The sequence below is a fragment of the Protopterus annectens genome, chromosome 8.part0 (genome assembly GCF_019279795.1).
Source record: "Protopterus annectens isolate FY-2018-M chromosome 8.part0, PAN1.0, whole genome shotgun sequence".
Lineage (NCBI taxonomy): Eukaryota > Metazoa > Chordata > Ceratodontiformes > Protopteridae > Protopterus > Protopterus annectens.
The window spans coordinates 1,338,876,311-1,338,900,479 of record NC_056741.1 but is presented as its reverse complement, the minus strand read 5'-3'; the positions used below and the strand labels follow the sequence as shown (position 1 = coordinate 1,338,900,479).

General features: G+C 37.0%; 1 protein-coding gene across 1 annotated transcript in view; it reads left to right on the top strand.

The window, feature by feature from the left end:
* The window catches only part of MILR1 (mast cell immunoglobulin like receptor 1), a 339,675-nt gene that overhangs the window by 257,559 nt on the left and 57,947 nt on the right, over window positions 1-24,169 (top strand). The window contains exon 9 of the mRNA XM_044079434.1: window positions 21,541-21,606. Coding sequence (XP_043935369.1) covers window positions 21,541-21,606 — 66 coding nt within the window. The remainder of the gene's footprint in view (window positions 1-21,540; window positions 21,607-24,169) is intronic.

The window sequence follows — 24,169 nt, the reverse complement described above, 5'->3', positions numbered from 1 at the left end:
GTTCAAAAGAGAAAATAAGGGAGTATCTGGATAATATGCATGAGTTTAGAAAGATTGTTGTTAAGTAACTGTTTCTGATAATAACTCCAGAGCACAAAAACCTTTAGCACAACAACCTAGGCAACAGAAAGTTGAAAGGGTTGGTGCCAAACTTGAGGAGCTTGTATCAAGAAAAATAACCAAATATTCTGTAAAGATACTGAATTTTATGAACATTTCAATAAATCAGAGACATTTGGAAATCAAGAAAGAAACAAATGGAAGTTAAGTATGCCAAGGTTAGAAGTAGATGAGACTCAACAATTAACAGTTAAGATAAGAGGAGGGGAGATAAAAACAATGACGTAATCAATCTGCAGGAAAGTCTCCAGGAATAGATAATATTTGCTGTAGAAGTTTGGAAGCTAGGAGGGAAGAAACTGATAAAGATCTATAAGGTTTTAAAGTTTTTTTAAAAGAAGGTGAAGCATCAGCATCTTGGAAGAAAGCTGTGATGGTTGCAATATATGAAGAAGGTAAAGACCTATCAGACCCAGCTACATATAGGTCCTTTTCAATTTTAAGCCATAATTATAAAATGTTTATGCCTATAATACTTAAAAGAATGGCAAAGGTGTTGTTAAAATTGATAGATATTAATCAATGTGGTTTTGTGGAGGGAAGGCCAACATTTGATAATATTAATAGAACACTGATGATCCAGAGGGAGACAAAGTGTAAAAAAATGCGTATGTTATTGGTGGGTTTTGATTCAGATAAAGCATTCGACAGAGTAAGCTGGAATTTTAAAAGTAGGGCAATGGAAGCATTTGCATTGCCTTATACAATAATAAGTTTAATTAGAATATTTGAGGCATTGAAGACAAAAATTAAAGTGGGAGGGTTCCTTTTGTCATAAATTGTGTCTGAACAGAGGAACTAGGCAGGGATGTCCTCTTTCCCCCTGTATACCCTATTGGCCAGTGTGCACCTGCCATAAAGCCCACCAGCCCAGAGTCAATAAATTACTGGTGAGTTGGTGTTCAGCTGCCCATGTTGGGTTACCTGGGCTAGCTCTGTTGAGCAAAGGCCAGACATAAAATCAATCAACCTGATAAATATGAACTAAGAATTGCTACAGGATGACTGACAAGATAGAGTTGTGAAGTGGATAACATGATGCTATGGAGAAAACTAGACATTCTATGTAGCCAGGAGACAAGATGGAAAGGCAGTGCAACATAGCTACTTGGTACAGGATCCAGAGTCTTCTACTCAGGAGGAGGAAACCAGAATATAAATGGTGTGGGAATAGTGGTGATGAGGGAGAGACTTCAGAAGCCAGTGGGGATGTCATCAGAATTAGTGACAAGACTCATGACAATCAGACTCCAGTGTAATGTTACGATAGTTTTCATAATCTCAGATTATGCCTTGCAGCAGGGTTGTGATAGGGAGGAAAAGAGAACATTCAGATGGCAGTTGCAGGATCTACTAGATAAATCAGGACAACTTGAATTGGTGTTGACAATGAGTGACCTGAATGCACATATCAAGACAAACAGAATAGAACATGATGACTGCCTGTGTCCACATGGATGGAGCAACAGGAATAAAGAAGGAAAGACCATTCTAGACTTCTCCCTGGGAAATAGCTTGATAGTGGCCAACACATGGTTCAGCAAGAGAGACAGTTACAAGAGCACATACAACAGTAGCCAACATGCAACTCAGGTAGCTTCCCTTCTAGTAAGGAAAGGGCACTGGGGTAGTATCAACAATTACAAAATCATTCACAGTGAAACAGTCGGCCCACAACTTAAACCACTGGTTGCCACAATCAGCTGCAAGTGGTGCTCAGAGAAGGTTCTAAGGTCAACAGGGACCAGGCTGAAGACCTGGAAGTTGGCTAGAGAGAAAACACAACAGTTCAAGGCATTACTCAGGGCTCTAGCACCTAAAGAAGAAGAGGAAGAAGAAAAAGGAGGGGTCGAAGAACAATGGGTGTGCCTGAAAACAATATTTGTGAGGACTACAGAACAAGTATGTGGGTCTAGCCAAGTACGGAAATAAGGTATATAAGGAAAGCTGGTTGCAGAATGCAGAAGTCCAGGAAGTCACCAAAAGAAAAAAAAAAAGGAGTGCAAGAAAAAGCGGGAAATAAAAAGGATGGACCAGGCTAGAAAGGAATACTGGTTGGCTAACAAAGAGGCTAAGGGAGGGGTTTTGATAATAAAGTACAAGGCATCTGAGGCACTCTGCCAACTTCTGGAAAGTGACTCATTAGGTGGTACAAAGAAACTCTTATCAAGTTGCAAGGCAAACACAGAAAAATAAAGAAAATATTTACCCTTCATAAGGGGTGAAGGGTAGAAGAAAGCAGCAACAACCCGATTACCAGTGCACATGACATCAAAGGCAGATGAAAGGAGTTCATCCAGCAGCTATTGAATGAAGAAAACCCCACAGAAGCTGTACTGCCCTAGACACAGTCTATAATAAAAGAAAAGGAGGAGCCCACCATTGAAGAAGTAAGAACAGCACAAAAGAAAATGAAGTCAGAGAAAGCAGCAGGCTCAGATGATGTCACAACAGATATGATAGAGATATTGGGTGAGAGAGGGGAGAAATGGCTCTTGAGGGTACTCATAGCAGTATGGAGAGAAAGGCATATCCCAGATGACTGGCGAATAAGCATACTAGTGCCAATGTTCAAAAACAAAGGGGACATTCATAACTGTGGGCAGTATAGTGGTATCAAACTCCTACCACACTGCATGGATGTTCTGGAGAGGGTGATTGACAAATGCATACATAGAGTAGTCAAACGTAAGATGGGAGATGAGCAGTTTGGATTCAGATTGGGATGCAGCACAACTGACCTGATATTTACAATGAGACAGATAGTTGAGAAGAAGCTATATATGAGGAGAGTGTCCAACTGGCCATTCCTAGACTTAGAGAAAACATATGACAAGGTCCCAAGAAAGCTGTTTTGGGCAGTGTTGGAGGATATGACTCCCCACACTGAGGGAGGGGTTTAGGAGATTTGCCTCCTGCAAAAATACATTTAAATGAAAGCAGTGACTATTGACATTCAGTGTTCTCCTTCAGTTTTGATGTTTTCTTTCATAATTTCATACCTCAGGTTACTGGACTTGGAGTTAAACTAGGGAATTGGTTAACAGCATCAACTAAATCAAATACTGTTATTAATCTTAGATGACATACATAGATGAGTACCCTGTGGTTTTTCGAAGTCCCAGAAATATTGGTAGAATTAGTGCAGGCTATGTAAAAGGACCCAATGACTCAAGTACAAACAATGTTCAAACTCACAGAGAGGTTCCTAGTGGGAGTGGGAGGTGCATCAGAGCTCAACTCTGGGCCCTCTTCTGCTCATACTGGTAATTGATTACATTAGCAAACAGGTTGGAGGAGGCAAATCAATAAAGTTACTGTATGTAGACAATGTGGCATTATAGGCAGTCTCTGAGCAGGTACTTCAGCAGAGGATAGATGAATGAAATGCAAAACTAAAGGCATATGGGATGAAACTGAGTATAGATAAGACAGTGGTAATGGCAGTAAATGGAAATCAGAAGAAGGTGAGAACTGAAATAGAAATTAAGATAGTGTAACAGGTTAACAGCTTCAAGTTTCTGGGAGAGGTGTGAGGAGAAGGGAAGTATGAATGAGGAGGTCAAGGCTAGAATCAGAGGGGTTACAGCCAACTGGCACAGAATGTTCGGTGTATGTATGACAAAAGAATGCCAAAGAAGCAAAAAAGGAAGGTGTACAAAACAGTGGTGCAACCAGTACTACTGTATGGTACAGAAACCTGGGCAGTAAAGGCAGAGCAGATGAGGAAACTGGAGGTTATGGAGATGAAGTGCTTGAGATGGTTTGTAGGATGCACACTGTGGACAAACAAAGAAATGAGGACATAAGAACAGACACCAAAGTAGCTCCAATTGCAGAGAAGATCAAAGTGTACATATTACAGTGGTTCGTGCACATGTGCAGAAAAGCAGACCACAAGCTAGTGAGAAAGATATGAGACAGACAGGAAGAAGACAAGAGAAAACAAAGACATCCCGCAAAGAGATGGATGAACTGTGCGGAGAAGACATGCAACAATCAGGCATGACTATCAAAGAAGGTAAGACAGTGGCACTGGCATGACATCTCAACCCCATGTAGAAAACAGGAGAAAAGGAGGTTGATGGTGACGATGAAATAGGCAAGAGATAATGGAGTTAAGATTAGTGGGAAGTCGTAAGAATCTTGAGTGGTCTAGTGACAAGCAGTTACTTTGGGATAAGTGGAAGAGACATTGATGATGTGCCTACCTGAAGAGCAGTAGTTTGTGAAGGCTATGAATGGAAACAGCACTAATATTTCAAAATACATGACTAATTTTAGAGACTGTCCTGTAGGTGGAACAAAGAGAAGGGTAAGGTGGGGTGGGGGTGGGGCTTGGATCTTTGGAATACATAAAGAGGAGACTTTGCAAACAAGCGGTGATCAAAAGTCAGAATTTACTGGCTTTTAACAAATGGTGCCAAAGATAAAATTGACCCTTTCAATAATAGTTGGACTGACATTAGATGGTATTAGACTACAGTGGTGAGTGAGTTGATCATCGATTTGTATGAAGCAGCATATTTCATTAAGTGTTTTTTAGGTGGTGGTGTTGTGCTGTCCTCTGGGTAATTAGTGACAAAGAGCATTCAAAAGGGGCATGGTCATACTTTTTATAATTCCTAGTCAAGATTCAGGTGTGAGGTAACTGGTGAATTTATAAGATAATTTTATCTGATGTGAGATTTTTTGAGGCCATTATTTCAGTGTGCTCTGGAAAATAAGAGATAGGTCCAAATGAATCCTTGTCTATTTATATCTGTCTTCTTGGGTAATAGGATTGCCTTAAATGTCAGACATCTAGACTAAGATTACTGTGAAGTTTATAAAGGGTGCCAAATAGTACTGCTTCCATTTTGTTCACAGTTAGTATTAACTTGTTATCACTGAATCAAAGACAGAACTCATGAAACTGCTGCTGTAGATAACAGTTGAATGATTGGATGGCTGTGGACTATTAGCTGATATTACCCCATAAATATTATATCTACAAAATACAGTTTAACTACACTGATCACACCATTGCATGCAGTATCTGTTAACTTCACAGTTTCACAGGAAACAATATATAACAATTTACACAGAGCAAGGGCACACAGTCTCAGAAAATAAACAAGTCCATTCTACTGTACTACATGGTATCTCTTGTCATTAATAAGGAATCATTTATTTTTTAGATTATTGTTACAATATGCATTTTACAATGAATAGTGTCTGACTTATGCTTCACTTTGCACTGACATTTCATGCTAGAATAGCCCATTAGACATCAGCTTCTTTGCACTTCACCACATTAAGAACACTTTCTTTACACTTTACAGTTCCCTAAGTGTGATTTGTGTATTCTTGCCAATATTTCTTTCGGAAGCTGAGTACATACTATTATTTTACCTGGTTTAAATATCAGACTTTGTAAGCAACATACTAAATCTTTAAATGAAAATATAGGTACATACTTATACCCACAGTGATGAGAAGATACACAAAATCTATTAGTGAGTTAGTAGGAGACACTTCTTTTGCCAGTGGGAATCCTCTGTGGCTGTCTCTAAATAAACTGGAAGTAAGTCTGACCCCTTCCCAATACAGGGAATCCTCTGGAAGTCACTGCAGCATGAAGGCGAATCCCTTAAAAAAATAATACCACCTACAGAGTGCTCATCTGCCTCCAATAAAGATATGAAGACAAAGGAGAACTGGCATCTGCATCCTATTTCTATTTTAATTTATTTTGGCTTTGCTTTTATTCAAAGTTTTTCCATTTGCCTTTGCTTTGATTTATGGCTTGCTTGATTTTTTTATTTACTGAGTGCAATTTATTCAAGGGTCCAGGAATTATCTGTCAATCTCTACAGGCAGTAATGACTTCCAAAGGATTCCCCTCCAATGGGAGAGATCAGACCTACTTCCAATTTGTTTAGATTCAGACACCGAGGATCCCTACTGGTAAAACGTGTCTCCTACTAACTGACTACTAAGTCACTAGTATGTTTATAGCCCCCTCTCATTACTTTTGTCATCCACTCAGCTCGTCCACAGGATGCACAGACACTTGTAGACATACAGAATACCACTGTCTCAGACCTTTGTTTGTTCATTTTAATTTATTCTCACAGTGGACTTTTATTCTGACCGACCTTTCATTGTAATTTGTTAGAGTTCACATCTCTGGAACAGTCTCAGTACATTGTTGAAGCTGTTTATGTTTCATTTCTCTCATAGGCACCTGGGGAATTATCCATTTCATTTCCATTTCCTGTGAAAGCAATTATTTTTGTTTCTCCATATAGAAACAGTACTCTGAATATTTCCTGTATCTATTCATATAATTTATGTTTTTTTTGTAAGCAGGATATTAGTATGGGTTTTTGCCCATTTTCACTGGAGACCCTAAAAGAAACTCTACAGTATAAAAAGCAAACAGTGAAATTTTACACACATAAATTGAAAAAAGAGCATAAGGTGTAAGTACAACTTCACAGACATATTTGGTAACAAAAGAAAATAAATCTCACATTTAATCGGCTAATGGACATTGTATGTTACAGTAGCATTGCTACCAGCTAAACAGAATATTATTTTAGGACACCAAAGAAAATAAATGGAAATCACCCACAGTAATTAACATAAAAAAAATAGATGCAAACCAGTTAACTTTTAAAATGTACTTTATCTGAACAAGGTTGGCTAGACTGGGAACCTGAGCAACATGAAGGTTAGCAGCTTATTAGTCAATACTAATAACAGAGTATGTTATAAAGCTGTCTAGGTTAAAGTCATAATCATATCCATCGATGTACTTTTTGTTTCTTATGAACAACTTATCATATTCATAAGCAGTCAAATTGGAATTGCATGTTTGAACCCAAATTAGTAGGATGAGGCCTGGCAGTTACAATGGACATATATAATATTCAGAGTATGTACATATGCATGTATTAAAATAAAAGTTTTGAGCCTCTAACTTTATGTCATATTTTATTGTGTGTGGTATTGTATTACTAGATGCCATAGATAAAAGAAGCTTTGCATGTCACACTTTATAACATTTATAAGTAATTTGATCTGTGTAGTGTTGATACATTTCTTTTTGAAGCTATGAAATGGTTCTAGACCTGTAAGTACAAATGAAGGAAAAAGCAATGTCTTTCAGCTTTTCCCAGTTAGGGGTCACCACAGCGGATTACCGGTCCGCAGATTGATTGGCAGTGGATTTTTATGGTGCCAAGTTGCCAGTCCTACACCCAGCCTTCATGGAAGGCACACCCACATCCACACACACCTACCTGCATGTCTTTAAAGCTCACTCAGCTGCAGAGAGGACATGCAGACTCCGCACAGAAGGAACTCCAGCCAAGAATCAAATATACGAACCTCTTGCTGTGAGGCGACAATGCTAACCAAAATGAAGATTTGTTCCAAATTTGTCCTATGCAGCTTATGAAAACTGCATTGTTATAGTTAGAAAGATAGTTTCTGGTGGTTTTAGGAAGTACTTTATGTGATGATGAGAGGTTTCATCTAGGTTTATAATATTTTAGAACTTGAGATGAAGGATGTCTGGGAAGTCTTAGGCTCTGGTTGGCTAAAATTAGTGAAACCTGTCTTTGAAACTGGTCAGAACAGATTTTGCAGGAGAGTATACACACTGAGTCTGTGGCTACCTTAAATGACCTTGGCTGTCTTATGCTATGTTTTTTTCTTGTTTTCTTAACAAGGTGTCTGAAGTGTCAATGCTGATAACGCAGACACTAAAAAAAAGTCTGGAATGGATAATGCTGATGACTAACATAGTCAGCTGATGGTGTAAGGAATTGTCGGCACTGTATAAGCTATCTACTGTGATGTTGCATTTTCTGTAATGGAGCGTATTTGTTCCTCCAGAGAGTATGTCATCTAAGATTAATCATAGTATTTGATTTAGTTGATGCTGTTAACCAATTCCCTAGTTTAACTCCAAGTCCAATAACCTGAGGTATAAAATTATGAAAGAAAACATCAAAACTGAAGGAGAACACTGAATGTCAGTAGTCACTGCTTTCATTTAAAGGTACTTTTGCAGGAGGCAAATCTCCTAAACCCCTCCCTCAGTATGTGGAGTCATATCATCCAGCACACTCAGTAGTTATATATACTAACTCAACACAATACTTTGAAGAACAGAAAATACTTTGAGACCCAACAATTTTGACTTAGAATATGAATGTCCCATTTTCATAAATCCAGTCTCACTATTTTGGGACTTACAGTTATGAGTCCTTGAATTTAAAACTGTTACAGTGTTAACCAAAAATATTAGGATTCATCTGTTTCTTAATCATATCTATCTTCTCCTTTCAGTTCAACCTCTTCCTGACTCTAGCCTGAAATGCTACTCAAACGTTCTTGGAGCTTGCATTATTTATAACACTGTAGGATCTGTGTGAAAATTATAAAGACCAGGTAACCAGCCCAAGCCTACAAATATTCTTTGTACTCTTGAAGATCATCAGCCTGAACATCTCCTTATCCACAATGTAACTGTGAATAAAACTGTGAATTGTTTCACTGTGACAACTGTTTGTCACTTCAGTTCACTCAGAACTGATAAGGCGTTTGCTATAACCAGAACTGATCACATATAAGTACTTTCTGACTCTTTGGTTATACATGATGACAAAAATAAGTAAGCAATTTGTACAACTGCTACACATCCCTATCTTTCAGGCACATTTTTCTAAAGGTTTGAGCAGGTATTACATTTTATTCTGCACCATTTTCTAGTTTAAACACCATACAGGTATTCATTTTAAAATGTTCTTCCCAGATTTCCAACGTATTTTTGGTTGCAAGTTTTCTGGGCTTTCATCTTCTAAACTATTTATTCAATGAACATTCTTAACTTACAGTGTGTCTATGAACAAACTAATATAATGACTTTTTCCAGTAAATACAATGTTTTTGAATGAACATTTTCTTCCATTTTATAGACTTTATACAAGTGATTTCTTTTTTCGCATGTTGAGTATTAGACAGCTTTGGAGATTCAGAAAGAATGTTATATGTAAGTGCCATTAAGGCATGATGTTTAAGGTTATCCCTGGTAGCTAATGGTCCCCCTGACCAACATCTTTAGAGTTATCCTTGGTGGCTAGTGCATGTCTGCCTCATGTCTTTACACTTATCCCTTGTGGCTAGTGGTCCCCTATACCCAAAGTTGAAGGATTTGATCTTTAATATAGGGGTGTATCCAACTATGAAAGGCAACCCAACCCACACACACACACACACAGACACACACACACACAGACACACACACACACACACACACACACACACACACACACACACACACACACACACACACACACACACACACACCTAACTTACCCTCTCACTACTCCCCCACTGTGACCTCCTATGCAGACACAGCCACACACACACTCACACATGCAACCTTTCACATACATGCAATCACATATCCCCTAACACTACCCGATCACTAAACTCCCCAGCACTTACCACTACTGCGATGAATGGACATGGCCTTTTGGCGATGTTTATTACCATAAACAGCTAGGAGCTGCCGTGCTATGTTATGCAGATGAGCAATTCTCTGAATCCTTCAGCTGCATAAATGCCTTACCTCAGTCAGTTCTGGGAAAGACCACATGACTAATTAACATATACCTCTCCCCAGAATGTCTCATTAGCATATAGCATGACCACGGAGGCAGCCCACTAAAATGTTGCTAGTGGTCCCCTATACCCAAAGTTGAAGGATTTGATCTTTAATATAGGGGTGTATCCAACTATGAAAGGCAACCCAAACCACACACACACACACACACACACACACACACACACACACACCTAACTTACCCTCTCACTACTCCCCCACTGTGACCTCCTATGCAGACACAGCCACACACACACTCACACATGCAACCTTTCACATACATGCAATCACATATCCCCTAACACTACCCGATCACTAAACTCCCCAGCACTTACCACTACTGCGATGAATGGACATGGCCTTTTGGCGATGTTTATTACCATAAACAGCTAGGAGCTGCCGTGCTATGTTATGCAGATGAGCAATTCTCTGAATCCTTCAGCTGCATAAATGCCTTACCTCAGTCAGTTCTGGGAAAGACCACATGACTAATTAACATATACCTCTCCCCAGAATGTCTCATTAGCATATAGCATGACCACGGAGGCAGCCCACTAAAATGTTGCACATCTACATGCAAAAGTACTGTAGTAGGGCTGTCTCTGAATTCCAAAAAGTTACCAAAAGTGTACGCTTCATGGTAAGTCTTGTGAATTCAGGTTTGCATTTATTAAATTATTTATTTATTGCCTGTTGTTTACTGGGATGGTCCAACTGGGCACTCAGGCCTATTTTCAGTAAAGGCCCAAGGAGAAAAGCTCCATTAGAGTTACAAAAAAATTACAAAAATTACAAAGAATTTACAGAAAAAATGAATCAGTTTCTAAACATTAGAAATGGGGATTTGGAATCATCCAGTGGATAATACAATCAAGACAGCAGTTAATACAATTTGATTTCTGTAGGAGTGCTACACAGTAATAAACAGGTAGCATTTGTATAAACAACAGTATACAAATTTGATTTACAAAGGAGTGATAAAAGCAGTATGCAGTTATAAATATAGATAGGATTTATTTATATTTACAGGATAAGTTAAGAGAGCTGGAGAGTTTGGGGTTGGTGATAGTCTAGAGATCTTAGAAAGAGAGAGGGTGTCAGTCAGGGTGTGAACAAGAACTGAACCAGGAGGAGTCTAGCTGCTGTTTTAGATTATGCTTCAAACTAGATGCACAGCTGTCCAGTATTAATGGGATAGACAGGGAGTTCCACTGTCTGGCAACATAGGCTGAGTATAGTGAATCTCCAGCTGTATTACAGGATTTGGAGGTTATTAGTAGGCTTTGAGTACCTGAGCAAAGGCAGCAAGATGGGGAGTAGTGGTTGAGAATGTTTTGTAGAAAAGGACATGTGTGTAGTATGTGTATTATTTTGTGGGCAATTTGAAGTTGAGTGAATATAAGGTGATTAGGTAGTTCTAATCAGTTGAGGTTCTTAAGTATTAAGCAGTGGTGTGTATGGTTGGATGCTTTAGTTGCAAATTGGGCTATTTTGTTAAAGCATGCCTTTAATCTACTTAGTAGGGTGGCTTGAAAGTTGGTTAATATCGGTGATGCATAGAAAAAGAGGGGGAGAATATAGGATGATGGTAAGGATTTTCTTGATGAGTCAGTGAAGTAGGGGTTGTTTTAGTATAGGAAGACCAGATTTTTATGAGTTTTTATGATGACCTGGGTAATATGCAGGTCATAATCTAAGTTATTGTCTATTATGACTCATAGTGGTTTGGTATTTGTTAGTTTCTATGGTGGTGGTATTTGCTGAAGTAATATTAAAGGGTGTTTAGGTTGTTAAAAGAGATCTGGGTGAGAAAAGCATTACATATTTTGGCATTCAGCATTAGCTGATGAGTCTTTAGCCATAATTCCATGGTTGTGAAGGAGTCTTGAGTCATTTGGTGAAGTAGCAGAAGGGCTGAGGATGAGCAGATAATGGTAGCATCATCAACATATTGTACTAAGGTGGCAGGTTTGCTGGTTTAATGTAGGTTGTTTGTGAAAATATTGAAAAGTACTGGGCCTAGAACTGACCCTTGTGGTACACCAACAGAAACAGGGGGGAAGGGGGAAAGGTCATGATACCATTTTACAGCCTGTTGTCTGTTAGAGAGAGAGCTACAGAACCAAGTAAGAGCTGAATGAGACAGTGATAGGGAAGATAGTTCATTGATTAGGAGTTGGTGGGATATTGTGTCAAATGCTTTTGACAGATCCAGGAACAGTAGGGTCTATATTAGAACATCAAAGTTTCAAAACTTCGAGTGTTCTAATATCGACCCCTATTCAGTGAAAGCTGAAAACATCGAACATACAGAACAGTGAATTTTTTTCTAGGGAAAAATTTGCTGTTCCAAATCACATACACACAACACAAGCACACCAAACAGCAATCCACACACATACACCCAAAATCTTACATCTAACCCTACACTAAACTATACATAAACCACTAACTATCTACTTACCTTAACCCAAACCCTAACCCTAATATCCGTCACTATTGCACACTCACCTCACCCATGCCCTAACCCTAACTCACCTACCCCACCCTAACCCTCACGTCCACACAATCGCACACTTACCTGACCCACGCCCTAACCCTAATTCACCTACCCCACCCTAACCTTCACGTCCACACAATCGCACACATACCTAACTCGCGCCCTAACTCTCACATCCACACAATCGCACACATACCTAACCTGCACCCTAACCCTAACTAACCTAACCTGTGCTCAATCGCACACTTACCTGAACTCGGCCTGTAACTTTCCACCACAGCACTGAAAATACCAAAGCAACATAAACGTACAACCGAATTCTTTCCCTGGGAAAAAAAATGTTTTTCTGTAGCTTCGATATTTTCAGCTTTCGCTGAATACAGGTTGATATTAGAACATTCGAAGTTTTGAAACTTCGATGTTCTAATATAGACCTGAACAGCAAGGATATTAGGTTACCATTGTTTCTCTTGGTATTTATGGTTTCTGAGAAACTAAGTAGAGCTGTTGCTGCGCTGTGGTGTGATTGAAAGCCATGTTGCATGGGGAAGAGTAGTTTGTTGTTTATGAGATATATTAGGAATTGCGAGTATACGCATCTTTATAAGACTTTAGAGAGAGGAGAGAGAATTGCAATGGGGCAGTAACTGGAGCGGTCTGTGGCTGATCCACCTTTGTGAAGTGGTATAATATGACTTTTTCCAGCTAGTGGGAACATAGTTTTCTGTGCTAGATCTATTATGAGTATTGAGATGGGGTCTACCAGGACATCAGTGACTAACTTAGGGTACTTGGATGGGAGTTTGTCGCACCTAGTGCAGTGGCTTTCAATTTTTTTAAGGTAATTTTTGATAGCTGGCATAGGTATTTAGTGGAAAGAAAAAAGAGAGGGGTATTGTGAGTATTGCTTCTAGGGGCAGATGGGTTGGAGTGTTGATTAGATTCAAACAGAAATGTATTCTATTGGCATCAATTTCTGAACAGGAATAAAATACACACACCTCATTATCTGATTGTGAGATACAGTCTGGAAAATAGTAGTTGCTTAGATATTAAAACATGTAAGGAATATATTCAAGACAAAATTAAAATAGCATTAGGCATACAAACTAAAACTATTCCAAAAATCCTAGACTTCTTTTCTAATATAAATAATAATCCAGCTAAAGGTAAGCCATGCTTCTCAATCATATATAAGATTATTAGAACTGAATTTGTTCCACCTGAATTGTCATACTGAAATTACTTGACAAAAATAAATAAAGAAAAAAATTCTGAGAGAAGTAAAAAGCTATCCTTAAAATCTGCAGGAAAATCAACATCCTCTATATACTGGAAGATTTATACATGAAAAACTTTACACAGAGTTTTTCTAACACCCCACAAAATTGCTGTTATATATAAATCAGAAAAAAAATAAAATGTTGGAGATGTAATGAAGCCCTTGATGCAGATTGTGTTCATATGATCATAGAATACAACACAGTATCATCTTTCTGGACTCATTTTAGAAGCTTTTACCAAGCATTTTGGTCAGATAATTGTACTATTACAGATTCCTTAATTTTGTTCAGTGTCCCAATCCCAGACGTTATTCCAGTATCGCAAATACCTCTTCTTTGGTCTGTCCGAGCTATTACTAGGAAAGTTATAACTAAAAAGCTGGAAATGCAAAACTACTCTTTCTTTTACTAGTGAATTTATATGTCTAGCCGAATATGTTTGTAAAAATGAATTATTGACTATAAAAATGAGAACTAGAAATGTAACTCATTAATATATAGCCTGGCAGAAATTGAATATGATCTATTAGAAAAGTACTAATGGTTTTATATACAGAATTCTTGTTATGGACTTTTGTATACAGTTTTGTTTTATTTTGTTTCAAATTGTTGAATTATTGTTGGAATATGTAAAATCAAATAAAAACTTAAAAAAAGACAGAGGTAGACAAGTGAGACTGGAAGGACAGTCATTATTCTAGGTAACACAGACATAAATAATGCTACAGCAATGACACAAATATCACTTAAAATTAACTGAGATAGCCCAAAAAACAGGTAGTAAATCCTTCAGTCTTTGATTATTTGAGAATTTGACACTGAATGATTGGATTTATGTGCATAAGTCTACAATGGAGACTAGTTTGCATATGGAGGAAGACTGGTTTTCATTACTCTTTTTTATCTTCTCAGATAGCTGAACAAATGATAAACAGCTAATTAAGCAGCTGTGGTGACTGACAAAATAACATGGTTCCTGGCAATATTTAAAGTGTAGATGGGCAACCTAAACAAAAAGACCTGAACTTCAGCAGATATACTCTATTCACGTCTGTAGTGTGGGTTTTTATTGGATAATCTGGTCTTTCTGCATAGTAACTTGGGGTCGGGGCTGTCAGCTTTGTTGGCCTAGAGAGAGAGAAAGCCCTGACTATCACCCAAGTTACTCAAGTTTCATTAGTATCTCAGGCATCTTCTGGAGATGGCATGATGGAGAAGAAGAGTGACATGCCTGAGCACTGGTTCCAGTTTGTGTACACTTTGCTTGTTCTCCCACGTCTGTGTTTCTCTGGGCACTCAGATTGTTTCTTGAAACATACATGATGACTATCTAATTTGTCTGCATATATTACATTTACCTTTGCCCTTTTGGTCCACATCAAGGCTAAAGAGAGTCCACAGAAGATCGGTTCACTTACCTGTTTAACAAATATAATAAAAATGAATTAGATTACATTATTATATACAGATATGTAATGATACAGCAGGCTTGTGCAAGTGAATAATTATATATTATTTGTATAGAATATTAAGACCAGTCTTTATGAGAGGCCAGTGATACACATTTCTTTGCATTACAGCCTGGCACTTGTTTAATGGCAGCTGCTGTCACAGCAGGCAGAAAGTAGAGCTAAGCTGTCCAACCTGACATTGCCTTATTACCAACAATGTGCAGACCATAGGACATCCTCATTCTTAGTGTTGGTTTCTTACTATTTCTCATTATTATTTTATGTACTTTTAATGAAACTTGCTTCACCTGTTAAAGTCACATATTTTTCATCTTTAGGAAGCATTGTTTTTTTTATTTTAATTACAGATGAAACTGCTTCTGGAAATAAAAGTGTTTCAATGTGCATTTTGTCCCTAATATTCTTCAAAGCTATTTAACATAAAGGTTAACATTTCAAGATCCTGTCTGATGCCTAACAAATTGTGTTAAGATAGCTTTAGTCTACCAAGACATTCAGTAGAAATGCTTAATGCATTCAGATTATCAGCATCCCAGCATATCACAAAATAAGGTGTAAGGATCAGTGAAAAACACAGAGGACTACAGTTGGGCAAATGTGAATAACTGCGTATACATGTCTGGGAAGTGGCAATAGTAAAGGATAACCTCAGCAGATTAACTTAACAGGTCATTATGTGCTGTGGGTAGTTAAACAGAGAAACCCACTCAACATACTCCTTTAATCCCACAACACACACACACACATATACATATACAGACAAACAGACACACACATACACAATGCTATCTTTGTTCACTCGCTCACCATTATTTTGTAGTCAGTTTCACTCCTTTTTTTGTATGGTTAAATATTTTAATAATTTAAAGAAGCCCACTTACCATGGTAGCATTTTCTGAATGAATGCTTGGCATTCCTAAGTATATGCTGCTATTATTGCTAGCATAAATATCAGTGGCTATTATTGTTGATTAGTATTTTTCATTTTCCAATTCTGAAACAGATGAAAGCATGAAAAGTTCCATAAAGTACTGTGTTTTTGTTACTAAGATTTTTATAATTTAAGTGTGACACAATGTAGTATATTTCTACAATGGTGCATCTACAGTTGTTATAGCTCACTGACAGGTAATCATTTTCCACAAATACTCCAGGTCTCAAATGTTTAATACTTTGCCCCTCTGCCACAGTTTTATCAAGGTCAACTCTTTCTGCTGACATGATTGCATCCTTACTAATACAGGTCTTGGTTGCTTCATTATGGCCAGGTTTGGAGCATACACAATGAAGTTCCCTTTCAATCAACAAATCCTGCTCTGTAATACTTGTCCTTTCATAAAATTAATCCAGCCTGTTTCTTCCAGTTTCTATGGTTTCTATGGTACAGGAGAACATCTCAGGTTTTCTCTGCATGTCCTGTCCTCCAACTCTACCATTTTTTCTAAACATCTCTTCTTGTGCAGTCTCATACTCAGCCAACCTTTTCTTCATTTCAATCTCTGATTTTTGCAATTTTATTAATTGAGCTGAATAACCGTTTAAAGTTTCCTGCATTTTTTTCCAGACATTTGTAATATGAGTGGATATACTCCTTCATTCCTTCATTTATGTTAATCAGCTCCGAGATTATTTGATTTATTTTTTCCACTAGATTACTGGTCATGCACCAAAGATGGAGCTTAAACTGCTTTTTGCTGAACAGCTACAAGATTCTTCCCAGTCAGTGTTTCTCTTCACCTTTTCTAGTTGATTTTTTTCAGGCTCTCTAAGTTTCTTCTTTGCTGGCATCCAGACTCTGTACTTACTAGACAGTAACTGAATTTACTAAAACAGGCAGAGTTACTGGCTCTTATCTCTCCGTTTCTTTCTTCATACTGGGAGAGCTTAAATTAAGCTGCTGATGAGTGTGCAGCCATCTTGAAAGTCAGTGTTGGGGAATCTCTTGATACAATTTCAAGTCTTTTTGGAATATAAAATTAATGAAGATAAAACAAAGGCTATAGCCATAAACTATGTACCCACACATGGATTAGCCTAGCAATAACCATATTTATATGAACACTATAAAATGAAATATTTAGGCGTACAAATTAAAATGATTCTGTTATGGCAGCTAAGGATGTGTGGCAAGAGACTAAACAAAGATGAAACAAAACATGAGAGACTGGAAGCTCATGTTTTTAGTCTGTTTAGTTTTATATACAGGTCAGGCATATTTTTATCAACCAGAGAAGAAGTTGTGGACAATAATTAATTTAGAGTTGAAGGAACTTATCTGGGAGGGGAAGATGGCAAGGGTCAAGTGGGATAAGTTGATTCTTTCAACTGAACAAGGTAGTTTAGGATAACCTGATTTGATTGGCTATTTTAGAGCTGCAGAATTAAGGCTCAGATACATAACACAAGAAAAAAGTTATAATTCAAAGTCAAAAGGGATGAAGATGGAACAGGTAGAAATTCAAGAAATAAGAAGAGAGAGGAGGATTTTAGATGCAGATCCTTAAGGAGAATAACAATCATACAGAATATTAGATTCATAAAGTTACAGAAAGTATTCTAAGAACTAAACCAATACAACAATGGAAATTTTGCTGATAGAAGTGACTGCAATTAAGTGTATAGAAAATAGACAAGAGGGGGCTGGAATTTATTGGATAAAACTGGCAAAGGAACCAAGGTACTGGGAGCAAATAACTAGAGAGAGAAAGGTAATAAAATAGGAAGATGTGAAGAAGACATTTGTACTGCAGGCTAGAGACTGCCTTCCCTATCAGGGGCTGATTTCAGAGTATAGGTCAAGAGAAAGGGATAGGGGGATCCTAAGTTAAAGCTCTGGTAGAGTTTTCAGTTAAATCTAGAATATAAGTTGCTGTTAAAAAGGGATAATTACTAATTACTAGGGGATATAAAATCTTGCATGATAACTACAAAGATTAATCAGAGGAGGCTAGAAAAGATTGGGAAGAGAGATTTCATAAGTAATTCACAAGGAAACAATGAAAGGACATATGTATGGCCCCAAATGTGCAACAAATGTAGAAGATTTAGGATTTTTGCTTGAAAGTGTTTGCATGGGTATTTTTATACCCCAAGCAGACTCCAAAGATTTCTTTCTCGGGTAGATGGCAAATGCTGGAGGTGTGATGGGCAAGAATGAGTTAACTGGGAACATATGTTTTCGGAGGGTAATAAGTTGTCAGACTTCAAAAATTCCCTACACAGTACTCTGTCAGAAGGATTGGGTGAGCAAATGGGTGTAGCTATGGAAAACATTTTTTGAGCTGGGATACAAGGTTTGCATAGACATCATAAGGCCTTACTAAATTTAATTCTGGTGGCTGCTAAATAAGGCAAGTAATAGAAAATGGAAATCAAAGTTTAAAGCAACTGTATCTGAAGTATCTAATATTGTAACAGAGATGAAAAACTGGAAGTGGGATCTTTAGAAAAGGGTAGGAGCAAATTCCACAGAAAAAAATGGAAATTCTGGAAACAATACATGCAGAATAATGTTTTAAAGGAGGAGGAGGAGTGAGGTTTAAGGGATGGTAGAAACAGAGAGTTTATATAATGTTGGACTGATGACAGTTATGCAAAAAAATATGTAATGTGTAATGTTTGCAACTAGGAACATGTTTTCTTCATATAAAATTGTTTGCCTAAGTCTTAATGATAATTTAATAAAGGTGTTAAAAATATGCACAGAGCCTAAACAAGTAGTAATATATTTCTACACTATCAACATACTTAATTCATACTTGTACTTTTATGTGGAGAGCCACCCAATGAGTGGTGCTCTATACTACCCTAACTTATTTATACTACCATGGAGAGGAAAGAAAATCCACATAGTCCGAATTACTGCTAGCACACTATTATAGAAGGCACCAGCAGTGATTAAAACCTACCATTTTCTGTGTTTTAATCAGTAATAACATCCTGACTAAATATATATATATATATATATATATATATATATATATATATATAGTTGTGTGTGTGTGTGTGTGTGTGTGTGTGTGTGTGTGTGTGTGTGTGTGTGTGTGCATGTGTGTATATATGGGTCTATTTCTAAATCCCATAATTTCAGAATCCCAAAGATGAAAATACCAAGACAAGAATCCCAAAACTTAAAAGCAGGACCACATAAGTTTTCCCGGGGCAAGTAAACACTTGCCCAACACATATAAACTTATAAAACAAAGATAGCAAAAAGTTTTGATGGCCACAATAAAGGCACAAATTCGTATTTTTAGTGCTTTCTTCCACTTTTATTATGTGAACTTCTTCAGAAAAGACACGAGCCCTCTGTAACTCGTGTCTTTTATAAACAGATACAGGATGTGATATCATAATTGAATAGTTTGGTCATAATTATTTAATCAATTAATAACCACTTTTTTTAAAAAAGAATTGTTTTCTTAAAACTTTGCATATTAAATGTAGCAAACTTTTAAAACTTATATCACTCAATTCTGATTTAATATCATATAACAGTCTATACTTAATATATTCTGCACCCATGTGCAAATGTATAAACATACAAGTAAACATACACCCACCCACAAACCCACACTCACAACCACAGACATCCACTCATATTTAAATGCACGTGGGCACACTTGCCCAACACAACAGTAAAACACACTGCACTATCAACACTGACCACACCCCCTAACTATATATACCAACTCTGGGATCACACTACAGTGGAAAAAGGGCATAATTCCCCACCGTGGCATGTGTTTACTTGCCCTGGGAATACGTACACAAGTCGGCATTGTAAGTATCATGATTTTCATCTCGGTTTTTTGTCTATGGGATTCTGAAATTATGGGATTTAGAAGTAGACCCACACACACACACACATATATATATATATATATATGTATATATAAGCCAAAGGATAAAAAGGTTACACATACAAAACATTCAAAAAAAAGCTGCAAGAAAAAACAAGCCTAGCTACAGTTTTCATTGTGTAATACCTCCTGTAATGGAGGTCCATAGGATATATGCAAATGAAGTGTTTTGGCCACATGGCTTCTAAACATCCATGACTTTTTTTTTTTACTTTTTAAGTGTTTTTGGTTATATTCAGAGTAGTAAAGCCAAACTCCACTAGCTGTGTATGTACATATCTTGGCCTTTTTATTGCCCTTGTCACCATAGCATAAGTGGATAGCTTGGCTTTACTTCAGAAACACAGCATCTTTAAAATCAGCTGATACCTATAAAGATTAAGGAGTCTGCAAAATATCCCAACTAACATCCAAACCAAATGAAAAAAGATCACAAAGACAAACTATTCAGCAAGGACTGCAAGAAAAATCTAGCCAAGCTAGCATTTTTACTGTGTGATACCTTAAACTTCCTGTAATGAAGGCCAATGGGAAATATGCAAATGACCCCTTAAAGATATAAAGTATTTCAGCTACATGACTTCTGAATGTCCATGACTTTTTTTATTTTTTAAGTTTTAGTTGTATTTAGGCTAATAAAGCTAAAATCTGACTAACTGTGGACATGCATGTTTTGGCCTTTTTATTGACCTCATCAGCACAGCATGTGCCATGTAGTTCAAACATTTGATGTCCTTAAGGGATCATTTGTATAGTTTTTGGTATGTATATATGGTTCTACTTCAGTAGACCAAAATTCCATTTTATCGAATCTTAGTTAACCGAGACGACAGCAAAGAAACCTTATCTCAACAAATATTTACATCTCTGGAATTTTAATCCTGGAAAGGAGACAGTTGGCCAACATGGGGAAATTTGCCCTTCTCCCCACTACAGTCCGATCTTGGAGTTGGTATATTTATTTAGGAGTGTGTGTCGGGTGAAGCCCCCCACTTGGGTGGGCTTGGCATGCTTTGGTCTGTTTGTTTTTTAATGTTGGCCAACTGCTTCCTTTCCCAGATTAAAATTCCACTGATGTGAACGTTTGTTGAAATAAGGTTTCAGTGTTGTTATCTCGGTTAAGTAAGATTCGATTAAATGGAATTTCAGTATTCTGAAGTACACACACACACACACACACACACACACACACACACACACACACACACACACACACATACATACACACACACACACACACACACACACACACACACACACACACACACACACACACACACGTACACACACATTGTCATTTGTTGTGTCTTGAATCACTTTCAACCTTGTTGTTCTTTGGGGGATAGGAAACACATAATTCTTTACAAGGTATAACATTACAGGCACTTTCTTAACTATTCCTCCTGAAGCCTTGACTTATCAGTAAACTGCAAAGTACAATTGCAAAAATGGATAACACTGTGAATATTTGCTGCTCACTCTTTGAAAAGGCTTTAATATCACTTGATTGCCCATGACTATTTTGTTATTCTGCTTGTTTTCATGATAAACAATTTTGCAATTTCTTATTAACCAGAAAGAAGATTTACTCTATATTCAGCTGCAGTCCTGATTATTAATTAGAGATTATTTTCTTCCTTAGGAGATGCAAATGGAAATGATGTGAATTATGCTATACTTCAACTTCAAGAAAGAAACTCCAGTAGTGGTAATTCTGCTGATTCCATTTACTTTATTTATTTACTGAAAGTCTTAAGTGGAAGTACAGTAATGACAAGGGCTTGCCTGTGTGCAGTGTTGGTCTACATCAGTAAAACAATGACGCAAAGTAAGATAAGCAGTGATACATTTTCATGTCAGTCTACACAGATAAGTAATATATAATATTTGCCAAAGAGGCTCAGCAGACAACATGTAGAAGTAGAGCAGGCAGAGGCACAGTGAAATGTATACTGAAGACTCCACAACTGCATGAAAACTAACAAAACCAGCAAAACAACCATCAGCACACAAGAATGGAGAATATATTAAAACAAAATTATACAAATCTCTGGCACTCCAGCTACATGCTTTACAGGGGGTAAAATTTAACCTACTTTGTTTTATTTATTTATTTATTTGCCTTTTGTTAACTGAGTTAGTCTGGCTGGGCCAAAGGCCCTTTTTCAGCAGAGACTCAAGGAGAAAAGCTCCAGTACAAAAACAATTAGTTACAATCCAGTACAAAAACAAATCGTTACAATGAAGTACAAAATTAGTCAAGACAGAAGTTTAAAAAATGCACAATATTATACATAGAAGAAAAATAAACTTTTTGTTGATATATAGTAGAACAAGCAATCTTTGATACAATATGTATATATATATATATGAGAGAGAGAGAGAGAGAGATCACAGATTATACATAGCTACATCGTGGGATAAAAGAGGGAAGAAGAACAGTGGCAGACGGGGTATGTTAGTATTCAAGTAGGGTCATTGCAGGGACAAATTCAGGAGATTTGCAGAGATTTTTCTTAAGTGCAGGTTTGAAACTATTTAAGCTATTGAGTGATCGTATATGGAGAGGGAGTTTATTCCAAGCAGAGGTAAAAGAGTGTCTGTATAGTATTTTACCTATTTTTTTTTTTTTGTGTTTGGAGATTTGGAGGAAGTATAGGTCAGAGCTACAGAGTTGACAGTTGGGAGCATAGGGGGAGATGAGAGTAGTAAGAGAAGGACAGGCTAGGGACTGGTGAAGGATGGAGTGGGTCAGGTAAAGCTAAGGTAGGATGAGTTGATGCTGAAATTCTAGCCAGTGAAGTTTTTGTAAGGAAAGACAATGGTGTGATCAATACAGGAGATTACTAGCAAATATAGCAATCTTATTGTAAGTGAGTTCCAGTTTAGTTAACAGATTTTTTTTAGGTTAGTAAAGATAGGGGCAGCATATAATAAGGTAGGGAGTAGATAGGCTTGAGCTAAGGACAGTTTAGATTCCTGAGTTAGGATATTTTTGTTTCTATAAAATAGTCCAAGTTTCTGGTGTGTCTTTTTAATGCAATTATTTAAGTGGATGTCAAATTTAAGTTCATCATCAATGAAAACCCTGAGTAGTTTAGTATAAGATTCAACTTTCATAGTGGTGTTATTTAGAGAGGAGACAGAGAAGGTGGATTTGAGGTGATACATTTTAGTGTCAGTGTTTATAAACAAGTAATAATGACTAACAGGTTAGGCACTACTAGGAAATAATGGACTGCCGGGTCTATGGTTAATCATCGAACATCCGATCATCGAAATTAAAATATCGAACGTTCATTCATCAAACGTTCATGTCAGTGGATTTTGAATATCCCAATAAAGTAGAAGGCTTTAATATCCCAATATAGTGGAAGGGAGGAGCATGGCTTATTGAAGATGCTTTCCATGTTTGGTGGTGGAAGTGAACAGGATAAAAATTGCAGTTATACTTCGTAAGAGGCATAGGTGGATAGGCCAGAAAAGCACAGACCTAGTGGTTCTTGCCTTACAATAGAATGTAATTTGCCAGGAATCAATGGGCCTGAAAAATATATTTATTATCTGCTCCTTTAAGGAGAATGGAGTAACACAGCATCAGGTGGTACATAGTGCAACCTAGGTGCTCCCTCAGGGATAGAAACATTTTCAAAGAAGGAAAAACAAAAAGAGTCAATGATGGAGGTTCATACTGAATATTACTGATACAAATATTAATTATTTAGGTATCAGTATTTATAAACAAGACTTTTTTTTCAGGTTTGAAGATTTTAGGAAAATAAACTTTTGTGAATGCCTACTGCCATTTTAATAGTGCACACCCTATATTTATTAAAATGAACATAGTCAAGGGTCAGTTTGTAAAATTAGCAAGGCCGATTTCTGATGAGACAGTTTTTGTGAGGTTTTAAATAGTTTTTTTTTCAAATAAAGAAGATATTCTGATACTTTGATTAGGTTAGTACAGAAGTAAATTTTGTTATAGAACTAATACATTTCCTTCAAATTTTGAATGATATTACATGAAAGCCAGTTATAAATGCAGGGAAACCTTTTTTTAATGAAGGGCAGACAAGAGTTTACTATGTTTATTATCAATGTTTTGAGGTCCACATTGAATATTAGTATTGCCAGTATTAATTACATAAATTTCACTACTTATAAACAAGGGTATTTTTAGGTTCATAATTTTTAGAAAATAAACTTTTGCAAATACTTGCTTGTACTTCAATAGTTTGCACCCTGTGTTTACTAAAAAGAACCTTCATAGA